Raw genomic sequence first — 20,481 nt, 5'->3', positions numbered from 1 at the left:
AAAAAAAAAAAAAAAAAAAAAAAAAAAAAAAAAGAACACATGTTAATATAGAACTTCAATGTGCAAAAGTTAAAACTCAAATGAGGCCACATTTTCTTTACCTTTCCTTCTGGCTCAAAGTGTTACAAACCTATGTGTGCCTTAGATCTTTATAAAGACTTAGTTCTACAAGACTGAGAACCTCTTATGTCTTTCTTTTAATTAAGAGACTTTGCTATTTAATTTATTCTCCCTCTCTCTTTTATTTTTCTTTTGCTTTCCCTCCTAAGGCACCAGGACCCTTTTTAGTTTAGGAATCATTTCTATCCAAACCCTTGCTTTGATGGTCAAAACCAACTCCCCTTAAGGAACACATGAGTTCCTCCCCCAAATTCCCTTTTTAAAAAAATGAAATGAGGGGCGCCTGGGTGGCTCAGTTGGTTAAGCATCCGACTTCAGCTCAGGTCATGATCTCGTGGTCCGTGAGTTCGAGCCCCGCGTCGGGCTCTGTGCTGACTGCTCGGAGCCTGGAGCCTGTTTCGGATTCTGTGTCTCCCTCTCTCTGACCCTCCCCCGTTCATGCTCTCTCTCTCTCTGTCTCAAAAATAAATAAACGTTAAAAAAAAAAAAAATTTTTTTTTAAATAAAAAATAAAAAAATGAAATGAAACAAAACAAAACATAAACCCCAGCTGTATTGAAATATAATTTACATACCCCAAAACTCACCCATTCAAAGCATACAGGCCTTTTTGGGCACCTGGGTGGCTCAGTAGGTAGAGCGTGTGACTCTTGATCTCGAGGTTGTGAGTTTGAGCCCCACGTTGGGTGTAGACACTACTTAGAAATAAAACCTTAAAAAATAAATTAATTAAGTAAAATAAAGTTTATAGGTTTTAGTATTTACATGAGTTGTGCAACCACCACACAGTCAATTTTAGAATATTTCCTAACCCCAAACAAACACCATACCTATTAGCATTTCCTTCCCAGTGATCCCCCTCCACCTGCTCCAGGTCTACTTTCTATCTCTATAGGTTTGCCTATTCTAGACGTTTCATGTAAATGGAATTGTATAATATGTAGTCTTTTGTGACTGGCTTTTTTTACTTAACATAATGTTTTCAAGATTCATCCATGTTGTAGCAGGTATCAGTACCTCTTTCCTTTTTATTGCCAATTAATATTCTGCTATATAGATATACCACATATTATTTATTCATTCATTAGTTGATGTATATGTGGGTTATTGATACTTTTTGGCTCTTATGAATAATGCAGCTTTGAAAATTTGTTGGGGCGCCTGGGTGGCGCAGTCGGTTAAGCGTCCGACTTCAGCCAGGTCACGATCTCGCGGTCCGTGAGTTCGAGCCCCGCGTCAGGCTCTGGGCTGATGGCTCGGAGCCTGGAGCCTGTTTCCGATTCTGTGTCTCCCTCTCTCTCTGACCCTCCCCCGTTCATGCTCTGTCTCTCTCTGTCCCAAAAATAAATAAAAAACGTTGAAAAAAAAAATTAAAAAAAAAAAAAGAAAATTTGTGTAAATATTTTTGTGTGGCATCATAGTTTTAGTCTACCTAGGAGTGGGATTGCTAGGTGATGTGGTAATTCCACGTTTAACATGTTGACGCACTGCCAAACTGTTTTCCAAAGTGGCCGCATGATTTAAATTCTCTTTAACAGTGGTTGAGGGTTCTAATTTCTCCATGTTCTTACCAAAGTTTGTTATTATCTGTCTCTTTGATTATAGCCATCCTAGTGGGTATGAAGTGGTATAGAGGCCAATCAATGGTGGTTTTGATTTGCATTTGACTACTGGACAACAAACATTGAGGAGCTTTTCATGTGTTTATTGGCCATTTGTATATCTTCTTTGGAGAAAACGTCTTCAAATCCTTTGCCCATTTTTCACTTGCACTATTTGTCTTTTTATTGTTGAGTTGTAAGAGTTCTTTCTATATTCAGAATACAAATCTCTTTGAGTGAACTGAGTGAATACAAAAACAAATCTATTTGATTGAACTAACTTAATTTGAGTACCTATCAGATATAATTTAAAAATATTTTCTCCCCTTCACTGGCTTTCTTTTCACTTTCTTGATAGTGTTCTTTGAATTACAATAATTTTTAATTTTGATGAAGTTCAATTAATTTATTTTTTCTTTTGTTGCTTATGTTTTTGGTGTTATGTCTAAAAAGGCTTTGGAGCACTGGGTGGCTCAGTTGGTTCAGCGTCTGACTCTTGATTTCACCTCAGGTCATGATCTCACAGTTCCCTAATGTCATGAAGATTTACTTCTGTGTCTTTTATTAACCCATACACAATTTCTTGTCTTCAGGTTTGTTGAAGCAATAAGTCAGGCAACATTTGCCACCATAATGTCTGTCAAAGTGGCTAGCACCACATTCATCTGAAGGGCACTCCTGGCAAAGGGACTGATTTTGACATTCTCATCCAACTTACAGTATTTCAGGATGGCCAGTTTAACTTTCTTTCTCTTATGCTTATTCTTCTTGGAAGTGGTGTTTAGACTTCTTCCTTTTCTTAGCACCATACAAAGTCTCAACACAAGATGAAGAGTGGGCTTCTTTTGCAGTTACAGTCAGAGTATATCCATCTTCCAGTTGCTTCCAGCAAAGATCAGTCTCTAATGACCAGGAATTCCTTCCTGATCCTGAATCTTGGCCTTCACATTTTCTGTTGTATTTGAGGGTTCAGCCTCAAGAGTGATGATCTTCTCCATAAGGGTTTTCACGAAAATCTGCATCCTGGTGGTGGTTCCAGATGGCAGATTGGAAAAGCTTGAGTAATTTTTGTATATGCTGTGAAGTGGGGTCTAACTTCATTCTTTTGTATGTGGCTATCCAATTTTCCCAACACCATTGGTTGAAAAGACTGTTCTCCACCGCCCTCTTAGTGAATTGTCTTGCACCCTTGTTAAAAATCAGTTGACCACAAGTGTAAGGATTTACTGGGGCACTTGGGTGGCTCCGTTAGTTGAGCATCTTAGTTTGATTTCAGCTAAGGTCATGATCTCATGGTTCCTGAGATCAAGGCCCGAGTTGGGCTCTATGCTGACAGTGTGGAGCCTGCTTGGGATTCTCTCTCTCCCTCTCTCTCTGCCCCTCCCCTGCTCATATTCTCTCTCTCTCTCTCAAAATAAATAAACATTTTTAACAAAAGAGCACATGTTAAAAAAAAAAAAAAAAGAATCAGTGAAGGTGTTTTACTCTGTTCCCATAGGCCTTCCTGAGCCTTAGTTAGATATTCTTGAGAGGTAGTAGTGGCACAAGCTGAGTTTTCAAAGTTGTTATGTTTCTTTCATTTTGCTTTAAAAGTTTTTTTTAATGTTTATTTATTTTTGAGAGAGAGAGACAGAGCGTGAGCATGAGCAGGGGAGGAGCAGAGATAGAGAGGGAGACACAGAATCCAAAGCAGGCTCCAGGCTCTGAGCTGGCAGCACAGAGCTCAATGTGGGGCTCGAACTCACGAACCATGATATCATGACCTGAGCCCAAGTCAGATGCTTAACCGACTGAGCCACCCTGGCACCCTTCTTTCATTTTGCTTTTAAATAAAAGGATTTGGAAGAAACTGTTTCTAGGCTGCTTCTTCCTGAGGCAGTGAGTGAAATCTCCATAATAAGTAATATTGAGTTCACTAAAGCCTGCTAAGGGCAAAACTCATGTTAAGAAGTTATATCTTCAGCCTAACTCCTAATACCAGAATTGTTTGGCAAATTCCTTCTGCATGGGACAATCAACTAGCCTGTCTTCATTGCCTTAGTGCAGTGGTTTTCAAAGTGTTGTTCCCAGCGACATAAACATCACCTGGGAACTTACTAAAAATACAAATTGTGGGCCCACCTCAAACTGTTGAATCAGGAATTCTGTGTTTTAACAAGCCTTCTGTATGATTCTGATGCATATTTAAATTTGAGACCCACTAACTCAATGCTTACTGTCAGCCACTTCCTCATTCAGGGGTTGGATCTTGCAATTGCCTCGTGGCCTGCAGGATGGCAGTGCATCTAGTTAGGAAGGAAGTAGTGCTGAAGCTGGAAGATGGCAAGGAGTCAGGCCTTTCCAGACTGGCCTTGAGGAGACAGGGGCCATTGAGGCTGGCTTTAAACTCCATGTTTGTATTGACTGCTTGGAGAGGATGCCATAAATCAGCACTGACCAGTATAACTTTCTGCAGCGATAGAATTGTTCCGTGCGTGTGTTATCCAGTACAGTAGGCACTAGCCATGTATGGCTTTTCAAAACTTGAAATGTGATTACTGTAAAGGAGGAAGTGAGGAATTTACTTTTAATTCATTTAATTTACCACATGATGCTAGTGGTTACCATAGTAGACAGCACAGCTCTAGCTCCTGCTTAATCCTGACAACACTGTCTTACCTACTTACTTATTTATTTATTTATTTTTGAGAGAGAGAGAGAGAGAGAGAGAGAGAGAGGAAGAGAGAGGGAGGGGAAGACAGAGAGGCAGACAGAGGATACCAAGCAGGCTCCACACCATCAGAGCAGAGCCCGAAGCGGGGCTCAACACAGGGCTCGAACTCAACACAGGGCTCAAATAGTGAGATCATGACCTGAGCCAAAATCAGGAGACACTTAACTGACTGAGCCACCCAGGCCCCCCTGACTACCACTCTCTTAAGACAGATTGGTTTGCAAGTCAGGGTCTGTGATTCAGAGCTGGCCACGTTCAGCCATTTTAAGGCAATACCTATCAAGAAGAATAACATTTCCCAAAAGAGTAATGTTTTAAACCTGGGATGATAAGAGTGAGTACAAGGGCTATCATTGCTAAAGTTTTTGAAATTATTATTATTATTATTATTATTATTATTATATTCAGTGACTGAGAATAAATAGCACATTGCTGAATTCTTGCTGTAATTCTGGGAAGAGAGTCAGTGACCACATAAACCACAGAAGTGAAGATTAGAATTTAATGTAAACTGGTGATTACACAGGACTCGGACAGTACTGGGAGATGACTCAGTTTAGGATGACAGTAGCAGAAAGAAGAGAAAAGCAGAGGGAAAAGAATACTATGGGAAAGAAAATAGAATCTGTCCCACTCAAAGAATGCCTTGTCATCTAAGATTTATTTTTAGGTTTGTGAGTTTTAAACATTCTTTCTGAGGCTATTTTTAATCTTAGTTTCCAAATCTTAAATTTGGAGATCAGTCTCATGCTGTCTGGGCTGAAGGAAGCATCTCAGCATCACGTTTCAAAACAAAAAGCCAACCCAGTTAGCTTCAACAGAGGCAGTTTTGCAAGAGAGGACAGTGGCTGTTGAGGTGGGCTCAGCATTTTCAGTCCTTCACTTGACAAACCCAAAGTCCTTCCAGATACAAATTTAACTGTTTACTTTTTTCTCCCTCTATGACTTTTATTTTAAATGTTTATTTACTTTTGAGAGAGAGAGCATGAGCAGGGGAGGGACAGAGAGAGAGAGAGAGAGAGAGAGAGAGAGAGAGAGAGAGAGACAGAAGATCTGAAGAGAGAGCCCAACACAGGGCTCGAACTCCCAAACCATGAGATCACCACCTGAGTGGAAGTTGGATGCTTGACCAACTGAGCCACCCAAGCACCCCAAGTTTTTTATGATATAAACATCTATGATCACTGAAAAAAATTAAAAATACATATAAGCAAAAAGAAAGCGGAGAAGATCATGAGTAAGTTCATGAACTACTGATAGATACTATTAGGTACATTTCCTTTTAGACTTTATGTATCTGTCTATATCCAACTATATCTGTATCTATCTTTACATATACATATATCCATGGGATAATACTGAATATACCGTGTTGTAACTTGCTTTTATTTAACAATGTCAGTACTTATATATCTGTATCCTCATTTGTGGATCTGCTATAATTTAACTAGTCCCCCCTTGATAGATACTTTGCTTGTTTTCAATAATTTGCTACTATAAACAACATTACCCTGAACATCCTATCACACATTGTTATGCTGTTATCTAATTATCTCCTTAGGATAAACTTCTAGAAATAAAACTGATGGATTCAAAGGGTATGCATATTATTAAGGCTTTTGATATACATATCAAATTAGCTACACATCATCTGAACAGGTTGAGTTAGTCTAGTCTCTCTACCTTTCAAAGATGAATTGTTCTGGTTGGCAAAATTCCTCTAAACTGCAGCCTGTTTTTCTTCTTAAAGAAAGCACAAGCCCAGACTCCGGGCCTTCCTGCTCTCACGCTTCTATGTACAGAGCTGCGTCCCCCACCTGCTCCCCGGCTTGTGGCCAGGGCAGCTGCTAACTGCTAAGCGCACGTGTCCCAGGGGCTCATTCTCATCCTTGTACTCTTTTCTCTTTTCCAGAGTGAATTAGATGTATCCTTTTTCAAAGCCATGAGCCAGGTTTTCCTCAGTACTTGGCAAAGCACAGGCTAGTCCTGATCAGGTAAGTGCCCTGATTGGGTCAGGAAAACAATTCAGCAGAATCCATTATGCCGATCATCAACAACCGACAAGGAAGTCAGAGGTATGTAGCAGCTTTGCAGAAACAACCCTGCCCTTTTTTACAAAGATAATTCTTGTTATGATTTTTCTATTTTTCAGACATGGCAATACTATGGTAGTAGTTGATAATAACTGATATATAATAGTGTAACTTCTTTTAAGCATATAGAATAGACCTTTCCAGAATCTAAATAACACAGCCAGAAAATGCTTGGTCCTCCTAGAGAGAATGGATTTTCATGGCTCCAGGTATAAATCTCCAGAAATCCCCCATGTGATCAGAATAAGGCCTTCAAGGATGATAAAATGGAGGGTTAAAGAAATTGCCTGACTTGTATCCATTTACTTTTATAGCAGAGAAAGCTCTCCTTTTCTTCACTTTCTTCTCCCTTTTAAATCAAAGCATGCCAGGGTCTCCTCAAATAAATATTATTTGCTTCAAATACTGCAGATCTGTGGATTTCAACAGGGCCCCCTGGGCTTTGTAAGTACTCTGAGAAGCAAGTGGACTTTTTAAGTTAATTTTTACTACAAAAATCTGCATACCATTTGAAAACAATAAATGAAAGAATCCACTGGGAAAACATCACGCTTAAATCTAGAATAGTAACATTAAAATAAATATGTATTAATTATAACATGTTTATATATCTATATATCTACAGAGATATAGATACATATATCTATACCACACACATATCCATTAGACTAGTATATTTGGGGGAAATGGCCATTTAGCGTTTACTGTTGATAGAAAATGTCATCATGTTGATGACAAATTGGAGGCTGTATCTGGGAGCCTCTTTAAATTGACTGAGAAAATCTGAGTGCCCTCTAGTGGTGAGTGACCTAAATCTACGCTCCCTTTGACCTAGGACACCCAAGACCAGGCCGTGTATTAAGGTGTTATTTTTATTCAGCATGTTACATTCCATTTTAACTAAGCCCTTTAAAGCAACTCACAATAAATCTCTTCCTCTTGTACAGGGGAATAATAAAAATGCCTTTTGATTTAAAAAATCATCAGGAAGATGGCAAAAGCTGTTAAGACACTTCACTAGGAGTACAGAAACCCAAGTTCTGCTTTCAAACCTGCCACCAAACTATATGTGTTGGACAAGACACATAACCCCTTCATTTCAAAATAAGAGAATTAGGCTAGAAGAGCTTTAATTACCTCTCGGCCTTAGTATTTGATGTTGCCATGACTCTAAGTGAGCTGAGTTACCTTACACCTAGAACAGGAAGAAAGAGTCTAACTGGTCTAGAAGTTCAGAAAATTAAAGTGAGTCAGATATAACAGAGTACGTATTATAGCTGAGCTTGTTGTATTGATGTGTCTTACGTACTAACTACAGGTAGAGACGGGTTTGTCTTTATAACCCTCTGGGGTATAGCCTAGCTCCAAGTCATGAGCTCCACCATTCTTTCTCTTTTCTTTTTTCTTAAAGATTTTATTTTTAAGGAATCTCTACACCCAAAGTCACAACCCTAAGATCAAGAGTCGCATGCTCTTCTGACTAAGCCAGCCAGATGCCCTGAGCTCCAGTATTCTTGTTCAAATTTAATTTCCACACCAAGGCACACAGTTTGTATTCTTTCCCTCTATTTTAGTTTCATTTTTGCCTTCCCTTCCTTTCTACCTTATTTTTTTTTAATTGAAATACAATTAACTTACAAGGTTAGTTGCAGATGTACCTCTAACTAACTGACATTTTACTGGCCTTAGGAATTACTTAGGCATATCCACCTGAAAGATTAGGAATTTTGCATCGGTAAGAGAAGGGAACTAAGCCTTTCCAGACCTGGCAGTGTATGCCTTTGCTCCAGACATAACTTCACATGGACTTCTGGTGGCCTAAAAGTGGAACAGGTAGCAGGGCAGGTAGGATATGAGATACCTGTCTAATATTAACATTTTTAAAAGATTTCCACCCTCAGCCATATGAAAAAAAATGTAATTAAAACCCATGCCTTTAGTCTGCCTCATACATAGTTTTTTTTTTTTTGTAACTATCATGGGTCCAGGGAAGACCGCTACATACCAGTTTCATAACAGTAAGACAAGGGAGCCTGTTGGAGATGCAGCCTCAGTTTCCTGCCCCCTTCTCTGTGCAGGACCATAGGTGTTCTTTATCACCACCTGGTAGCCTGTAACTAGGAAGCTGCTGAAGCAGCTAGCATTGTTTAGGTCTGCTCTGCCAGGAAAGCTTCCTCAGGCCTTGAAAAGCTGAAAACAAGCAACTTATAATCACTGCAGCCTGGAGCTAGTTCTCCCAACACTCAGAACACCCATCTTTGTGCTTGCTTGGGCTTAAGAAAGCTTTCCTCGTCAGCCCACAGGAAACAGACATGTTTTAAGGCTTGGCTTTGGTGCAGCACCCGGAGGATGGAAGTCAAAACCTCACGGAATTCCCAAGAAGCCCTTTACTTGCAAGCTTTTCCTCCAGAAGCTTTATCACCCTGAAGCACCTTAAGAATGGGGCAGCTTTCCAGAAACCACCTGTTTAGACTTTGAGAAATAAAATGCACCATTTGTATACAAGCCCTAGAATGGGCCTGTTCTAGTAGGACTAACATCACAGAACATGACAGATCATATTTTAAAAAATGACCTAAGCACAAGAAATCAGGACAGAAATTCCGGCTTCTTGAAAACCCTTCCACTAAATGGAAACTGTGTGTTGCATTTAGTGTCAAGAGGGGCAGACTCTTGGGACCAAGCATGTCAGTGACATAAATCATTCACGTGCAGTGCAGAAGTTCCTATACACTCTTCGCGATCTACTCCACCTGCTGGGTTGAAATGTTGGCCAGAGGATTCCTGAGGCCCTGCTTCTTTAGGGAAAGTTTGCCCTATCACTCTAGTAGACTTATTTAAGACTTCCCATTCTGTGAATGAAGATGGTTTTTAGGAATCAACTAATGAGCTTCTCCAGATGTGTTCAGCTATGTAGCCCCAGGTTTGCTGAATTCTCCAGACAAGTGATAATTCAAAGGAGCTGTCTCCACCTGCTTTGGTAAATAGGGAATGGCACCAGTGAACAGTGCTGTGTGGGAGATGCCCAACTCCTCCTCAGTTCAGTGCATACTTACGGTATGTGTCAATGTACAGAAAACCTTAACAGCCTTTTTGGTATTTGGTGCCTTTAAAGAGGCTTAAAGACCTTGGTTTATTTGGGCTAGAGTAGAATCCAGGAGTGCTATCTTTAGACTTCAACAACTAGCGTCCCTTTCCTGGGTCCTGTGCTTTAGAGGGCAATACTCTGGCTCTCCTTCAGGAACATCTCTCTCTCCATGGGGTGAGGATGCTTATCCAGAGCCTGCAGGTACCCAATCCACTTCTTGACCACACTTCAGCTACCTTGGTCCCCAAAACTCACTGGGTACCCATATACCTGAGCTTGCTGCTAGCAGGACTGGTATAGACCTCTCCCCAACCCTTACCCCAGGACTGGTGGGGGGGCAGGGGGGCAGGAATGACAGACAACCTGGGATAGTAGCTGGGGAACAGGCTGGAATCCCTATTTATATTGCAGTGCCACCTATACCATAAATATAGGGTAGGCCTAGAATCCAGAATGTTTTTCTTGATTCAAAAATATCTTTTAAATAAATCTTTATTTTCTAAGTCCTTAAAACCCAAAAGCCTGAGCAGTTCTAGAACCTTAAAGCTCACGTGGGTGATGTGAAAGTACCTCTTTATCGCAGTTGAGGGTGGGGGAGAAGGAAGGGCCTCCCTGCATCCTGCTTGCACTCTCTGTGACTCAGCTAATTTTCTACCATGGTGCTCCCTGGAGGAATGAAGGCACCCAGGCAGCACTAATCAGCACCACCAAGATTTGCAGTCATGCCCTGATTAGGGCCCAGAGCCCACTGTGGGGCATCAACCTCTTGTTCCTTCGTTACTATCCTAAAACTACAAACACCTTTATAGGTCCAGAAACCAGAATAGGGCTTCTCTGATTAGGAGATAATTTCAAACTGATTTAATGAGAAATCACAAAAGCATTTGTTCAACTAGGGGCTTTGGAAATGCTGGTAAGAAGAACAAAGTTCTCCAGGGAATCCCTCCAACACCACAGTGGTAGCTTCTAAATAAACTGAAATTGCCTCCATGTTCTGTCAGAAAGTCACAATAATAAATTAAGTCATTACCAAAAGATTTCTTTTAAGGTATTATGGAGTATGTGATTACATCAGGAAATGGCTTGATATTGTCAGATAGGAGTAAACTAGCTCCCCTCTTCCTGAAGGTTACATTTAGAGTCCTAGGATTTGAGTACTTTGGAACTAGAAGAAAACTACATAATCATCAGGTTAAAACCTCATTTTTTAGATGAAAAGGCTGAAGCCCAGAGGGGTTCTGTGACATGTCCCAAAACACAGGGCTACTTTGGGACACAGCTGGTACCAGTCTCTGGGTTTCCAGGGCCCTTGACTCCATGGCTATAAAATTAGAAGATTAAATTTGACAAATTATATATATATTTTTTTTTCTTTTTTTTTTTTTTTTTACAAAATTTGTTATCATCTGGAGATTGTGGTAATTTAAGACTTAACAAGGCATTTATATAGTGCCTGTCACCATGCTATCTTGGTGTTGTCAAAGTTTTTCCTGATGTAGGAAAGAAGTTTTGGGGAAACCCTAGTTTTCGGTTGGAGGAGTCGGACATGATGAGGGTACCTGCCGGTCTTCGTAAGAGCGTGCTCTCCAGGAGTGGCGTTCACATTGAGTAATTTCTAAACATCTTTTTTTTTTTCTTTTTAAGGTATGTAAATTGAAAGCAGGGCTGCAAGGGGTGAGAACTGGCCCGTGGGCTCAGGGAGTATGTCTTTGGGAAGGGGAGGCCCTGAGGGGCAAGGGAGCCAAAACCTTGTCAGCACGAGAGCTGCAGTCAGTGCTGTCATGAGTGAAGAGTCTCAGAATGATGAACAGTCCCCAAGGGAGTCAGCCATTTACCTGGGAAAGGGATGTGAAGGTTCCAGATTAAACAGGTCTGCCCTCCGGACTTCTCCGACTCTCACTGGCCTCTCACTGGCTTTCGCCGTCTCCTTATTTTCTCTAAGTGCGTTCTCTGCGTCCTTCGATGCCATATCCATCCGCCACTATACCTGCCCAAGTCTGCCTGCCTGCCTTCCGCCCACTCCTTTTGTTCCACGCTTCCGGCTTCCAGCTGTTTGACTCAGAAATAGGGACAGCGGGTTATGAGGGGCAACAGTGTTAGGGGAAAAAACAAGAGAAATGGACAGGCTCATTTGACCCAATGCTGACTTTCATATTTGTGTGATTTTACATAAATCTATATAAATTTTAAAAAAACTACACCTGGATGCCTTGTTGCTCTCAGAATATGAATGGGTCTTTAAGGAAAAACGTATTGAAAACAAACAAAACAAAACAGATAAATTCCTTTTCAGCGGCCTAATTCACAGGAGGCAATACTAAGCCTAAAAGTGAGCAGCAGACTATATTACCAGTAGAGTATATCCCGGAGTGTGCACTGTCGTGAGTCTTCTATAGAATAATATTTGAATTTTTGTAGAAAATGTGAACACAAGGCCCTTCACAGTTTACCTAATTTCATGGGAGACTGAATTAAAATATAAACAGGAAAGCAAGTTTTTTCTCCACCCCACTTAGTTTTTCAACAACTTTGTTAGCTAGGATCTTAGAAAGAAAGAAGGAGAAACCAAGGAAGACGACAAGGGATCTAAGACCAAAATCTAGAATTATACATTTTAGTTTCTAGGCTGAGTTCTGCCTTAGAATTGCTTTTCAAGTCCCATTTGAATGTATGCTGCTCAGTTTTCTCTTATTAAAGGATAAATAGACCACTACAGTGGTGTTAAATTACCATACTGAAAAAGTGATTTATGATTCAGAGACCAAAATTCCAATGTGGGAACCAGAAACATTTTAATTAGAAAATTGGTTTCAGGTGGCACTAATATTACTGGGGTCCTAAGATGTTCCACTTCAATCCACATTACACATAGAAATTCAGCAAGGCTTTTGGGTCTCAGGATTGGGAAAAAGTGGGGCTTTCTGAATCTGCTCTTTAGGAGGCTGGCCGTAGTTCACATCAGCTCCAACCACAGGGTGTCCACAAGGGGAAACCAAGTGCCTTATGGATCTTTAAGTCAGTCAAGTTCAGTATAACCCGCAACTAGGACCCTCTTGAAAAAGTTCCTTCTCACCTCACCACAGTAATAGACCAACAGCCTGGGCCTTTCTCGCTTCATCCTCTTTGAGATGTCAGGGTTGAAGCATATTTGCCTATGTTTATTGCCACAGGGCTTTGCATTATAGGGCTTTTTTTTGGTCCCTGCTCACCTGACATGTAGCTCAAATGCCATTATTCTTGGCTTCACCAGTGTGTACAAGTTGCTTATAAACCAAATCAAGATGTAAACAACAGCTGGATTCTTATTTTAAAGGAGTCACATGATTCCAGGTGGAAATCTGCTTTCAGGGTTTTGCCTCACACTGGATTTGGTCTGTGTTTTCCCTATATGGTGCCAGAAAGCTACATGGTTATTAAGGGTTTGAACCAGATACTCAGACAGGCAGTCACATGCCCACGGTACAGGGTGATCTCACTGAACAACTCATGTTTCTAGGATGTTGGGAAATTCAGACTTGTTGAAAGACCTTGTCTTTACAATGTGAGGATGTCAGTGGTTGATATGATTCAGCAGCAATTCTAATCTGAATTTCAAAACAAGTGGCTTCTTGCTCAAGGGGACATCTGAATTTTAGGTCATCTACTTACCAAAGTCTTAAGCTTGATCCCTAAACTAACTCAAATAGACAGATTAAAATTAGATCTCCTCTCTCCAAGAAAATCATCTTGGATGAGTTCACATATTCAATGCACCAAGGCTTTCATTGCCCTTAATGAAAACAAAAGGGGGATTCTGCAGGCCATTTTTCATGCAGCCCCCTGTGCTCCCCAACTCCACTTTGTACTGAGCTGACATTCCCACTTTGGCTTCTAAGTTCTGGCTTCTGGGTCTGATGGAGTCAAGGGCCTAGTATTCCAGTCCCAATTTGGTCATGGACAAAGCAATCATCATCTATATAATTGCAAGACATTATTAATAGGTATATCAGAGTAAAGCTTTTTTTTTTTTTTTTTTTCTTTTCTTTTCTGGGTCATTTAAGGACAGTTCCCATGGGTTCCTGAAAAACAGTTTATTCTGCTAGAGGACTATTTGCACAGAGCTTAATGAGATATTAATGCAGAGCCTAATAGGAACTTAAAAGTCATTCACAGGGTTGTATCATTTTCTGTAGATGTACTTCACTAAACAAATACAATATAGATTTGAACATGTGAAATTATTGAGAAAAAAACCAGGTGGTAACAATTCACTTTACCAAGGTTCACTATTTAATTATGAACTTCCCTAGTGCATTTAAATCACTCATTTGTTGACTGAACAATGAACAATCTGAAACAATGTTTCAATCAGCTGTTTTTTTTTTTTAAGAGACCAGGATCATGTTCTTTAAAGACATGGATTAATAAACTATTAAAGTATAAAATTCAGAACCATTCAACTATTGTCATCTTATTGTAGTTCCCATTCTCCTTTCACAAAAGTTCACTGAAGGGGCTACTGGGAGAAGAATTTGGCTCCTTCCAATTAGCTAGACATTGTAGTCTAACAACATTTTCGTCTTCCCCCATGTGCTATACTGACTTTCCACTAAGAACATCAGTGGAAGTGGCTCCATATTTCTCAAATGAGTATTTTTAGAACTGTTCATTTATGCAAGATAGTCTCATGAATTTCAGAATTTTTATCTACTTGGGAATTAAGTCAGCATTGACTTGCTTCCTTCATTCATATCTACTCTTGGTTATTTTTTTCTTCAGCGCGACAGAAAAGATAGCTTAAGACATAAGGTTTTGTAAAAGCATTTGGTTTTGGATGAAGTATTTAGGGCTGAGGGAGGGTATATACTCAGTAGCCTCAGCCCTCTCCTGAGAAGTGTAGAAGCAGAACCATCAAGCCAAAGCTGTGGACGTAATTCCAGCTCCTGGCAATTACCAGCCATGTGACCTTGGACAATGGCTCTGAGCCTGTTTGCTACATGCAAAATGAGGATAATGTGTAACATTTATACCATAGAGTTGTAGAGAAGACTGAAAAAATTATGTAAAACAACACAGTGCCTGGAACATGAGTATTCCATAAATGGTGGCTATTACTGTTGAGGTTATTATTGTCTGGGAAGACAATACTGTTCTTGTCCGGTCACCTTCTTGCCGATGTCACTTACTTTATTCTCTAGTTCATAGTAGATTCACTTTCCCTCTGGCTAAAAGGTATAGCTATTCCATTTCTGTGCACATAGGCCAATTAGCTTAACCAGGATGAAACTGGGTGTGCATGTGTACATTAAGGTAATCATTTCTAAAATAGACACCAATTTTAAATCTAATTTCATAAATTCTGTAAAATAAACAATACTTCATGCTTAGACTGATTTACATGGGAAAAATTATAGGCTAAGTCGTTATTATTTACTGTTACATGTTAATAACATTTTTGTATCTCTAGAACTAATTTCCTTAATGTGAACTTAGATAATGTTTAATTTGGATAAAGTACACATTATTTTGGATGAGATGGTGTTGAATGGCTGCATTGTGGAAACGAATCGGGCAAGAATTCTTGCCCCTCTACTCATTCTTGATAAAATGTCAGAAAGCTGAATAATGGAAGTCTCTGCCAGACAACATCAACTTGTGGAAGTGAGAATACCGTGGACTACCTCTTTACATCTGTAGCCCAAAAAGTCTGCAAGACTGTACACTGCGAAATGGGGTACCCTTCCAAAGACATTTTATATAGGTGTTTTCCACAGTTCCTAAGTGGAAAACAAACTGTATTTTAAAATATGGTGTACAAAGAAAATTTTTCTCTAAGAGACAAATTTTATTTTCTAACCATAAGTATTTTTTCCCCACTTGTTCAACTTTTGTTGGGTTCTGAGGGTATCTTTTTTGTTCTTTGCTTTCCTTTGTATATTTAATTCAGGATAGCAGCATGAGAAGAACATGAGACAACTATCAGCCAATGAAGTTCTAAACACAGAGCACTTCGAATGTTTTCTGAATGCTTTTTCCTTAAAATGTCTTAAGTCCAAACTTCACTGAATTGTGTACCTAATAAAAATCGAGAATTAAATTTGATTTGCCAGTTTCTAAAAGCCTAATATCCACTTTATTGGCACTTGGTAATTACAATGTCATCATGTAATTGATTCACTTATAATGTTACTACCAAAAACTGAGTGGTTATACATTAAAGGAGAGCCCTTACAACCATACTTTAGGCCATGCTGTAAATGGTTTGTCTTATTAGTAAACTTATTTGTAAATGAAGTTTACTTTAGTTCAAAGTCTAAAAACAGAATGCAAGAGAGTATCTCTGTTCAGGTTGGCATGATATGAAGCCTTCTCCCCCACTCCCTATCTTATTCCTTTGACTCCTTGACATGTCTGGAAGCAAAGAGAATTTAGTCACCATAGAAAACCAATGACCTGATCCTTCTCAACTTTTCTAGATGTTTTTGCTGCTCAGTAGAGCACACAGAACTGTCTTAGGTAGAAAACATGTTTATGTGCATATAGGGTAGAAAGGCAGATATAATGGAGGAAACAAATATAATCATGGTACTTTAAGATATTGTGCCATCCTATGGAATTCCAGGAGTTCTTTCATCTACAATACTATTCTCCAAAAGAAGACATAAATGGACATTCCAGCCACTGATGATGCATTCAGTACTGTTTTTGTGTATGTGTGTATGGGTTTAAGTCTTTGTTTCTAAAAATCTACTTAAAGTTTGCATCTATAAAGATCCAAGCAACCAGTCAATAATGGATTCTAAAAGCAAACCCGAGTTGGTTTAGACCCATTCAGAAAAGCAGAAGAAAGGCTTCTGACCTGCCAGAACAATGTGTATTGATCTGATACCTTTGCATTAAGTAGCCAAGGTCTGGGGAAAGCCCAGCCTAGATGAAAGTGCTTTGGAGGTCTTTCTAAGACATATTAGTTGGGAAACACTGTCCTAGTTGGTAGGCACTTAATCAGTAGCACTTTCAGGTAACTGCTGAAACTGGTACACCAGAAGTAACTAGGGAGTGAACAAAATTAATTTTCAGGTCACACCAAAATAGCACTTGAATAACATCTTGGCACAGATTTCAGTACCTTTAGAGAATAACAATTAAAAAAAAAAATACTAGGTAGATACCACAGAAAAGAAAGCTGAAGAATCCGGTATACGTGGAGACCCTAGTAGATATCTCGTAACACTTGACTCATGCAAAGTCAACTGTAATGTGGCTATCTGTCCTTCTAGGCTGTGTCATCTTGCTTCAGGTTTATTGCTGAACCGTGATGAACAGCTTTAAGTGATTTTCACACTCATGAAATTTATGTCTCAGATTGGTCAGCTGTACCTTGACTCCTAACATTTCATTTACTGAATATATAAGACTCATCAATTTTACAGGCTACAGCAATGTGCTATGCCAGGATTCAGCAAACCTTTTCTGCAAAGGGCTAGAGAGTAAATATTTTAGGCTTTGTGGGTCATGTGGTTTCTACAAAACCTCAGTTCTGCCATTGTAGTGTAAAAACAATCATAGATAATACATAAATGAACAAGCATGGCCGTGTTGCAGTAAGTTTATTTATGGACATTTGAAATTTGAATCTCATAAATTTGAAATTTCATTTGAATTTTGACTTTTAAAATTTGAATTTCAAAAATTTTTCACATCATAAAATATTGTTCTTTTTTTGCTTTTTTTCAACCACCTAAAAATTTTAAAGCCATGCTTAGCTCATGGGCAATACAAAAGTAAGCAGCAGGCTATTGTTTGCTGACCCCTGTGCTAGATTATAGATTAGTCTTGGTAAAAGCTGGGTATTGACAGGCATTTTACAGACTTAAATAAATGGCAATACTAAGCACATAAACTGGATTTTAACTCTATCACTAGAATAAAGTTTTAGTCATGTATCCATGACTTTATTGAGACCATCACCACGACTATTTTTTGGATTAAAGCATAGGTCATACATTTAAATATTGCTATTGTGTTTTATTTTAACTTTTATTCTCAGAACTGTGAAACTCACAATAAGATGAATTATTTAAATGCTGCCACTGATTACATAGTCACAACATTCTCATGCAGAGAATAAAAACAGTATTCAAATGATTGACTATAGTGGGACATATCTCTTCTAATGTAGAAAGGGAATGTATGTACCTTTTAAACAGGTAAATAATGGGCAATTCCAAAAAAAAATGCTTTTCACTCCTAAAAAAGCCATCTGTCTAAATCAGTCCTACTGACGTTTCTTTCACCTAAGGGCAGAGATGTGATAAATCACAGAATTTGGAAAATGGAAACAGAAGCCATTCTTCAAAACCAGGAAATGGCCATATCCTGGTGGTTTCTTTTCACACCAACCACATTCAGAAATCATTCTTGAATCTTCAACTACACATCCCTGCAGATACAATGGTAAGTAGCAGATCTGGTGTTTAAAAAGTTAACACAAATAACTTGGCCATTCACAGCTGAAGAATATTTTAAGACAGAACACAACAGTTGGATCACAAGCATGTGAACATAGATTTCTCCTAGATTTCCAGTTTCAGTAAGTGTATTTACTATAGAAAAATACATTTCTTCATGTAGTAATTTCAAAAAACTATATCTCAGTGATTCAAAATAAAAACTATCTGGGTAAGTTCTTAGGTCTGACCGTTGCAGTGAAATAGTCACATGACACAGTTTTGTACGCTGCAAACATTTTAATGATTATTGTTGAGCATACATTTTGGAAATTTTTTACTTCAAACTGCAACAAGTTAAATAAATGTTTATAATATACAAAGAAAATACAACCAAAAGTAAAACTTGCTTTAAGTGTGCCTTGCATCTAGACCAGTGTTTTTTTCCCCCTTAATATATCTTTACCTTTGAGCTGCACAAACACACTTAAGAATTTGATCTTTATAGTATGGCATTTAGGAAATAAAAATATACTCCCACCTCAAAGAAATAAAAAGGTTGTGCATGATTATATGCCAAACAAAAGAGAGAACACTAGAATACTCTGATAGTGCAGGCATCATTAAAAAGGAAAAGAAAAAGCTTGAGATGCTCATTAACTATGTTTTAAGGAAGCAGGATTTTTGACCAAGTAGCTTAAAAGCCAGCAAAACGGGGATCAGTGACAGCAACTGTAGTGTATGAAGTATGAAACGACAAACTTTACACAAATACACTGTTAGAAATTTACCAGTGAACACTGAAGATCTGAGAAGCTGCTCTTTGGAACAGTCAAGTAGGACCACCTTTTTCCAGTCACTAAGCCCTTGTAGCAACACACAGTGTTCTGTGCTATATACTTGCTGGCTGGGTAGTTAAAGGATTTGTTTTGTCATTAGCAGCTAACCAACTTATTCCACGTGTTCTTAAAGCCTTAATGGTTGAAATAAAGGCAAGTGTCATTAGCGTAGAGGATCATATACTTCTCTGCACACAAACACAAGAGGCTTCACTAGTATTTTATAAGTCTCTGATGTCTCCCATTTCAAAGCTCAATTGAGATGAAAGCCTTTCTCCATGGTAGCAGCTAGCAGGCGCTCTCTCATGATCTCCTCCGAAGAATATTCCGGTAACTTTAGATAATGCACACATGTATTTACTGATGGATAGCTTGCATCAGTAGCATCGACCTACAAAAAGAAAAGTGAAAACACAGAAGACCAGGACTTTAAATTTTTATTTCTTTCAATCCTGAAGTAAGTAAATTCCATTTGGATTCCTCGTTAGCTATAAAGTTTGTACCTTGCGAACAACTGTGAGCCTGGGATGCAGGTTAGCCAGTCCACCTGGGGGAAGAGTTGAGCAACCAGTGGTAAACTGCAGGAATGCTTTCCTTTCATCTGAAGACATGCCACACAAAACCCTCACGAATCTCAGGAAACCAGGGCTACAAGAAGAAAAATATAATTATACTCATGTGAGAGCTGACTTAAATGAAAAACACTACCACTACCTTGTAACAGCAATAACCCAAAAAACAATTATCAGTAGTATCTAGAGTACTAGAGACTCTTGACTCAGCATGAAATGAGCAGATATAAGCTACTTTAAAAATATGCTACAAAGACTGTCTTGTACTTATAAACAGTCAGAACCAAAACACTGATGGAGTACAGGGATCAAATCTGCAACAAAGCCAGCAAATCAGAAAAGCTCAAGATGCACATGCATAATTCATCTAAATATGGCTAAAGGGGATCTGAAACAATCCATTTTTGTTAACGGTGAAATAAACTGCTTCTATATGCCACAACAGGCATGAATTTCACAATTATAATGTTAAAGAAGGGGGCACCTAGGAGGCTCAGCCAGTTAAGCGTTGGGACTCTTGGTTTTGGCTCAGGTCATGGACTCATAGTTTGTGAGTTTGAGCCCCATGTCAGGCTCTGTACGGTCAGTGTGGACAGAGCCTGCTTGGGATTCTCTCTTCCCCTCCCTCTCTCAAATAAATTTTTAAAAAATTTTAAAAACTTAAAAAAAAAGTTGACTTAGGAAAAAAAATGCTATATAAACATTAGAGTTAAGTTTAAAGTAATTCATAATACAGCTGACCTTTGAACAACACAGGTTTGAACTGCTCAAGTCCACTTGTACATGTAAGTTTTTTCAATACAATATAGTACCGCAAATATATTTTCTCTTCTTCATGACTTTCTTTTTCATTATTATTATTATTTGAGTGTAGCTGACACAATGTTATATTAGTTTCAGATGTACAACATGGTGATTTGGTAAATTTATACATTATGCTATTCCATCACAAGTGTAGGTTCTCATAATTTTCTTAACATTCTTTTTTTTCTCCAGCTTACTTCACACAAAATATGTTGTTATTGGTAA

At 38.8% G+C, this 20,481-nt stretch overlaps 2 protein-coding genes and 1 pseudogene across 8 annotated transcripts in view; 1 reads left to right on the top strand and 2 right to left on the bottom strand.

Moving 5' to 3' along the window:
* The window catches only part of AP4S1 (adaptor related protein complex 4 subunit sigma 1), a 20,462-nt gene extending 4,766 nt beyond the window's left edge, over window positions 1-15,696 (top strand). Inside the window, exons 4-5 of one of the 2 annotated variants that reach the window (XM_049612941.1) lie at window positions 6,347-6,358; window positions 15,088-15,696. In XM_049612941.1, coding sequence (XP_049468898.1) covers window positions 6,347-6,358; window positions 15,088-15,216 — 141 coding nt within the window. In that variant the 3' untranslated portion in view covers window positions 15,217-15,696. Of the gene's footprint in view, window positions 1-6,346; window positions 6,429-15,087 lie in introns of both variants that reach the window. The other variant, XM_049612942.1, reaches the window with a different exon arrangement.
* On the bottom strand, window positions 1,512-7,066 carry LOC125909598 (ubiquitin-40S ribosomal protein S27a-like; annotated as a pseudogene).
* Window positions 15,697-18,610: 2,914 nt separating the features above from the next.
* The window catches only part of HECTD1 (HECT domain E3 ubiquitin protein ligase 1), a 90,005-nt gene continuing 88,134 nt past the window's right edge, over window positions 18,611-20,481 (bottom strand). For all 6 annotated transcript variants that reach the window (XM_049612931.1, XM_049612935.1, XM_049612933.1 and 3 more), the window contains 2 exons: window positions 19,384-19,528; window positions 18,611-19,271 (listed from right to left, as the gene is read on the bottom strand). In XM_049612931.1, the coding sequence (XP_049468888.1) occupies window positions 19,134-19,271; window positions 19,384-19,528 (283 nt within the window). In that variant the 3' untranslated portion in view covers window positions 18,611-19,133. The remainder of the gene's footprint in view (window positions 19,272-19,383; window positions 19,529-20,481) is intronic.

The sequence above is a fragment of the Panthera uncia genome, assembly GCF_023721935.1.
Source record: "Panthera uncia isolate 11264 chromosome B3 unlocalized genomic scaffold, Puncia_PCG_1.0 HiC_scaffold_1, whole genome shotgun sequence".
NCBI classification, from domain to species: domain Eukaryota; kingdom Metazoa; phylum Chordata; class Mammalia; order Carnivora; family Felidae; genus Panthera; species Panthera uncia.
The sequence above is the reverse complement of the archived record's forward strand: the minus strand, read 5'-3'. Positions and strand labels throughout refer to the sequence as shown.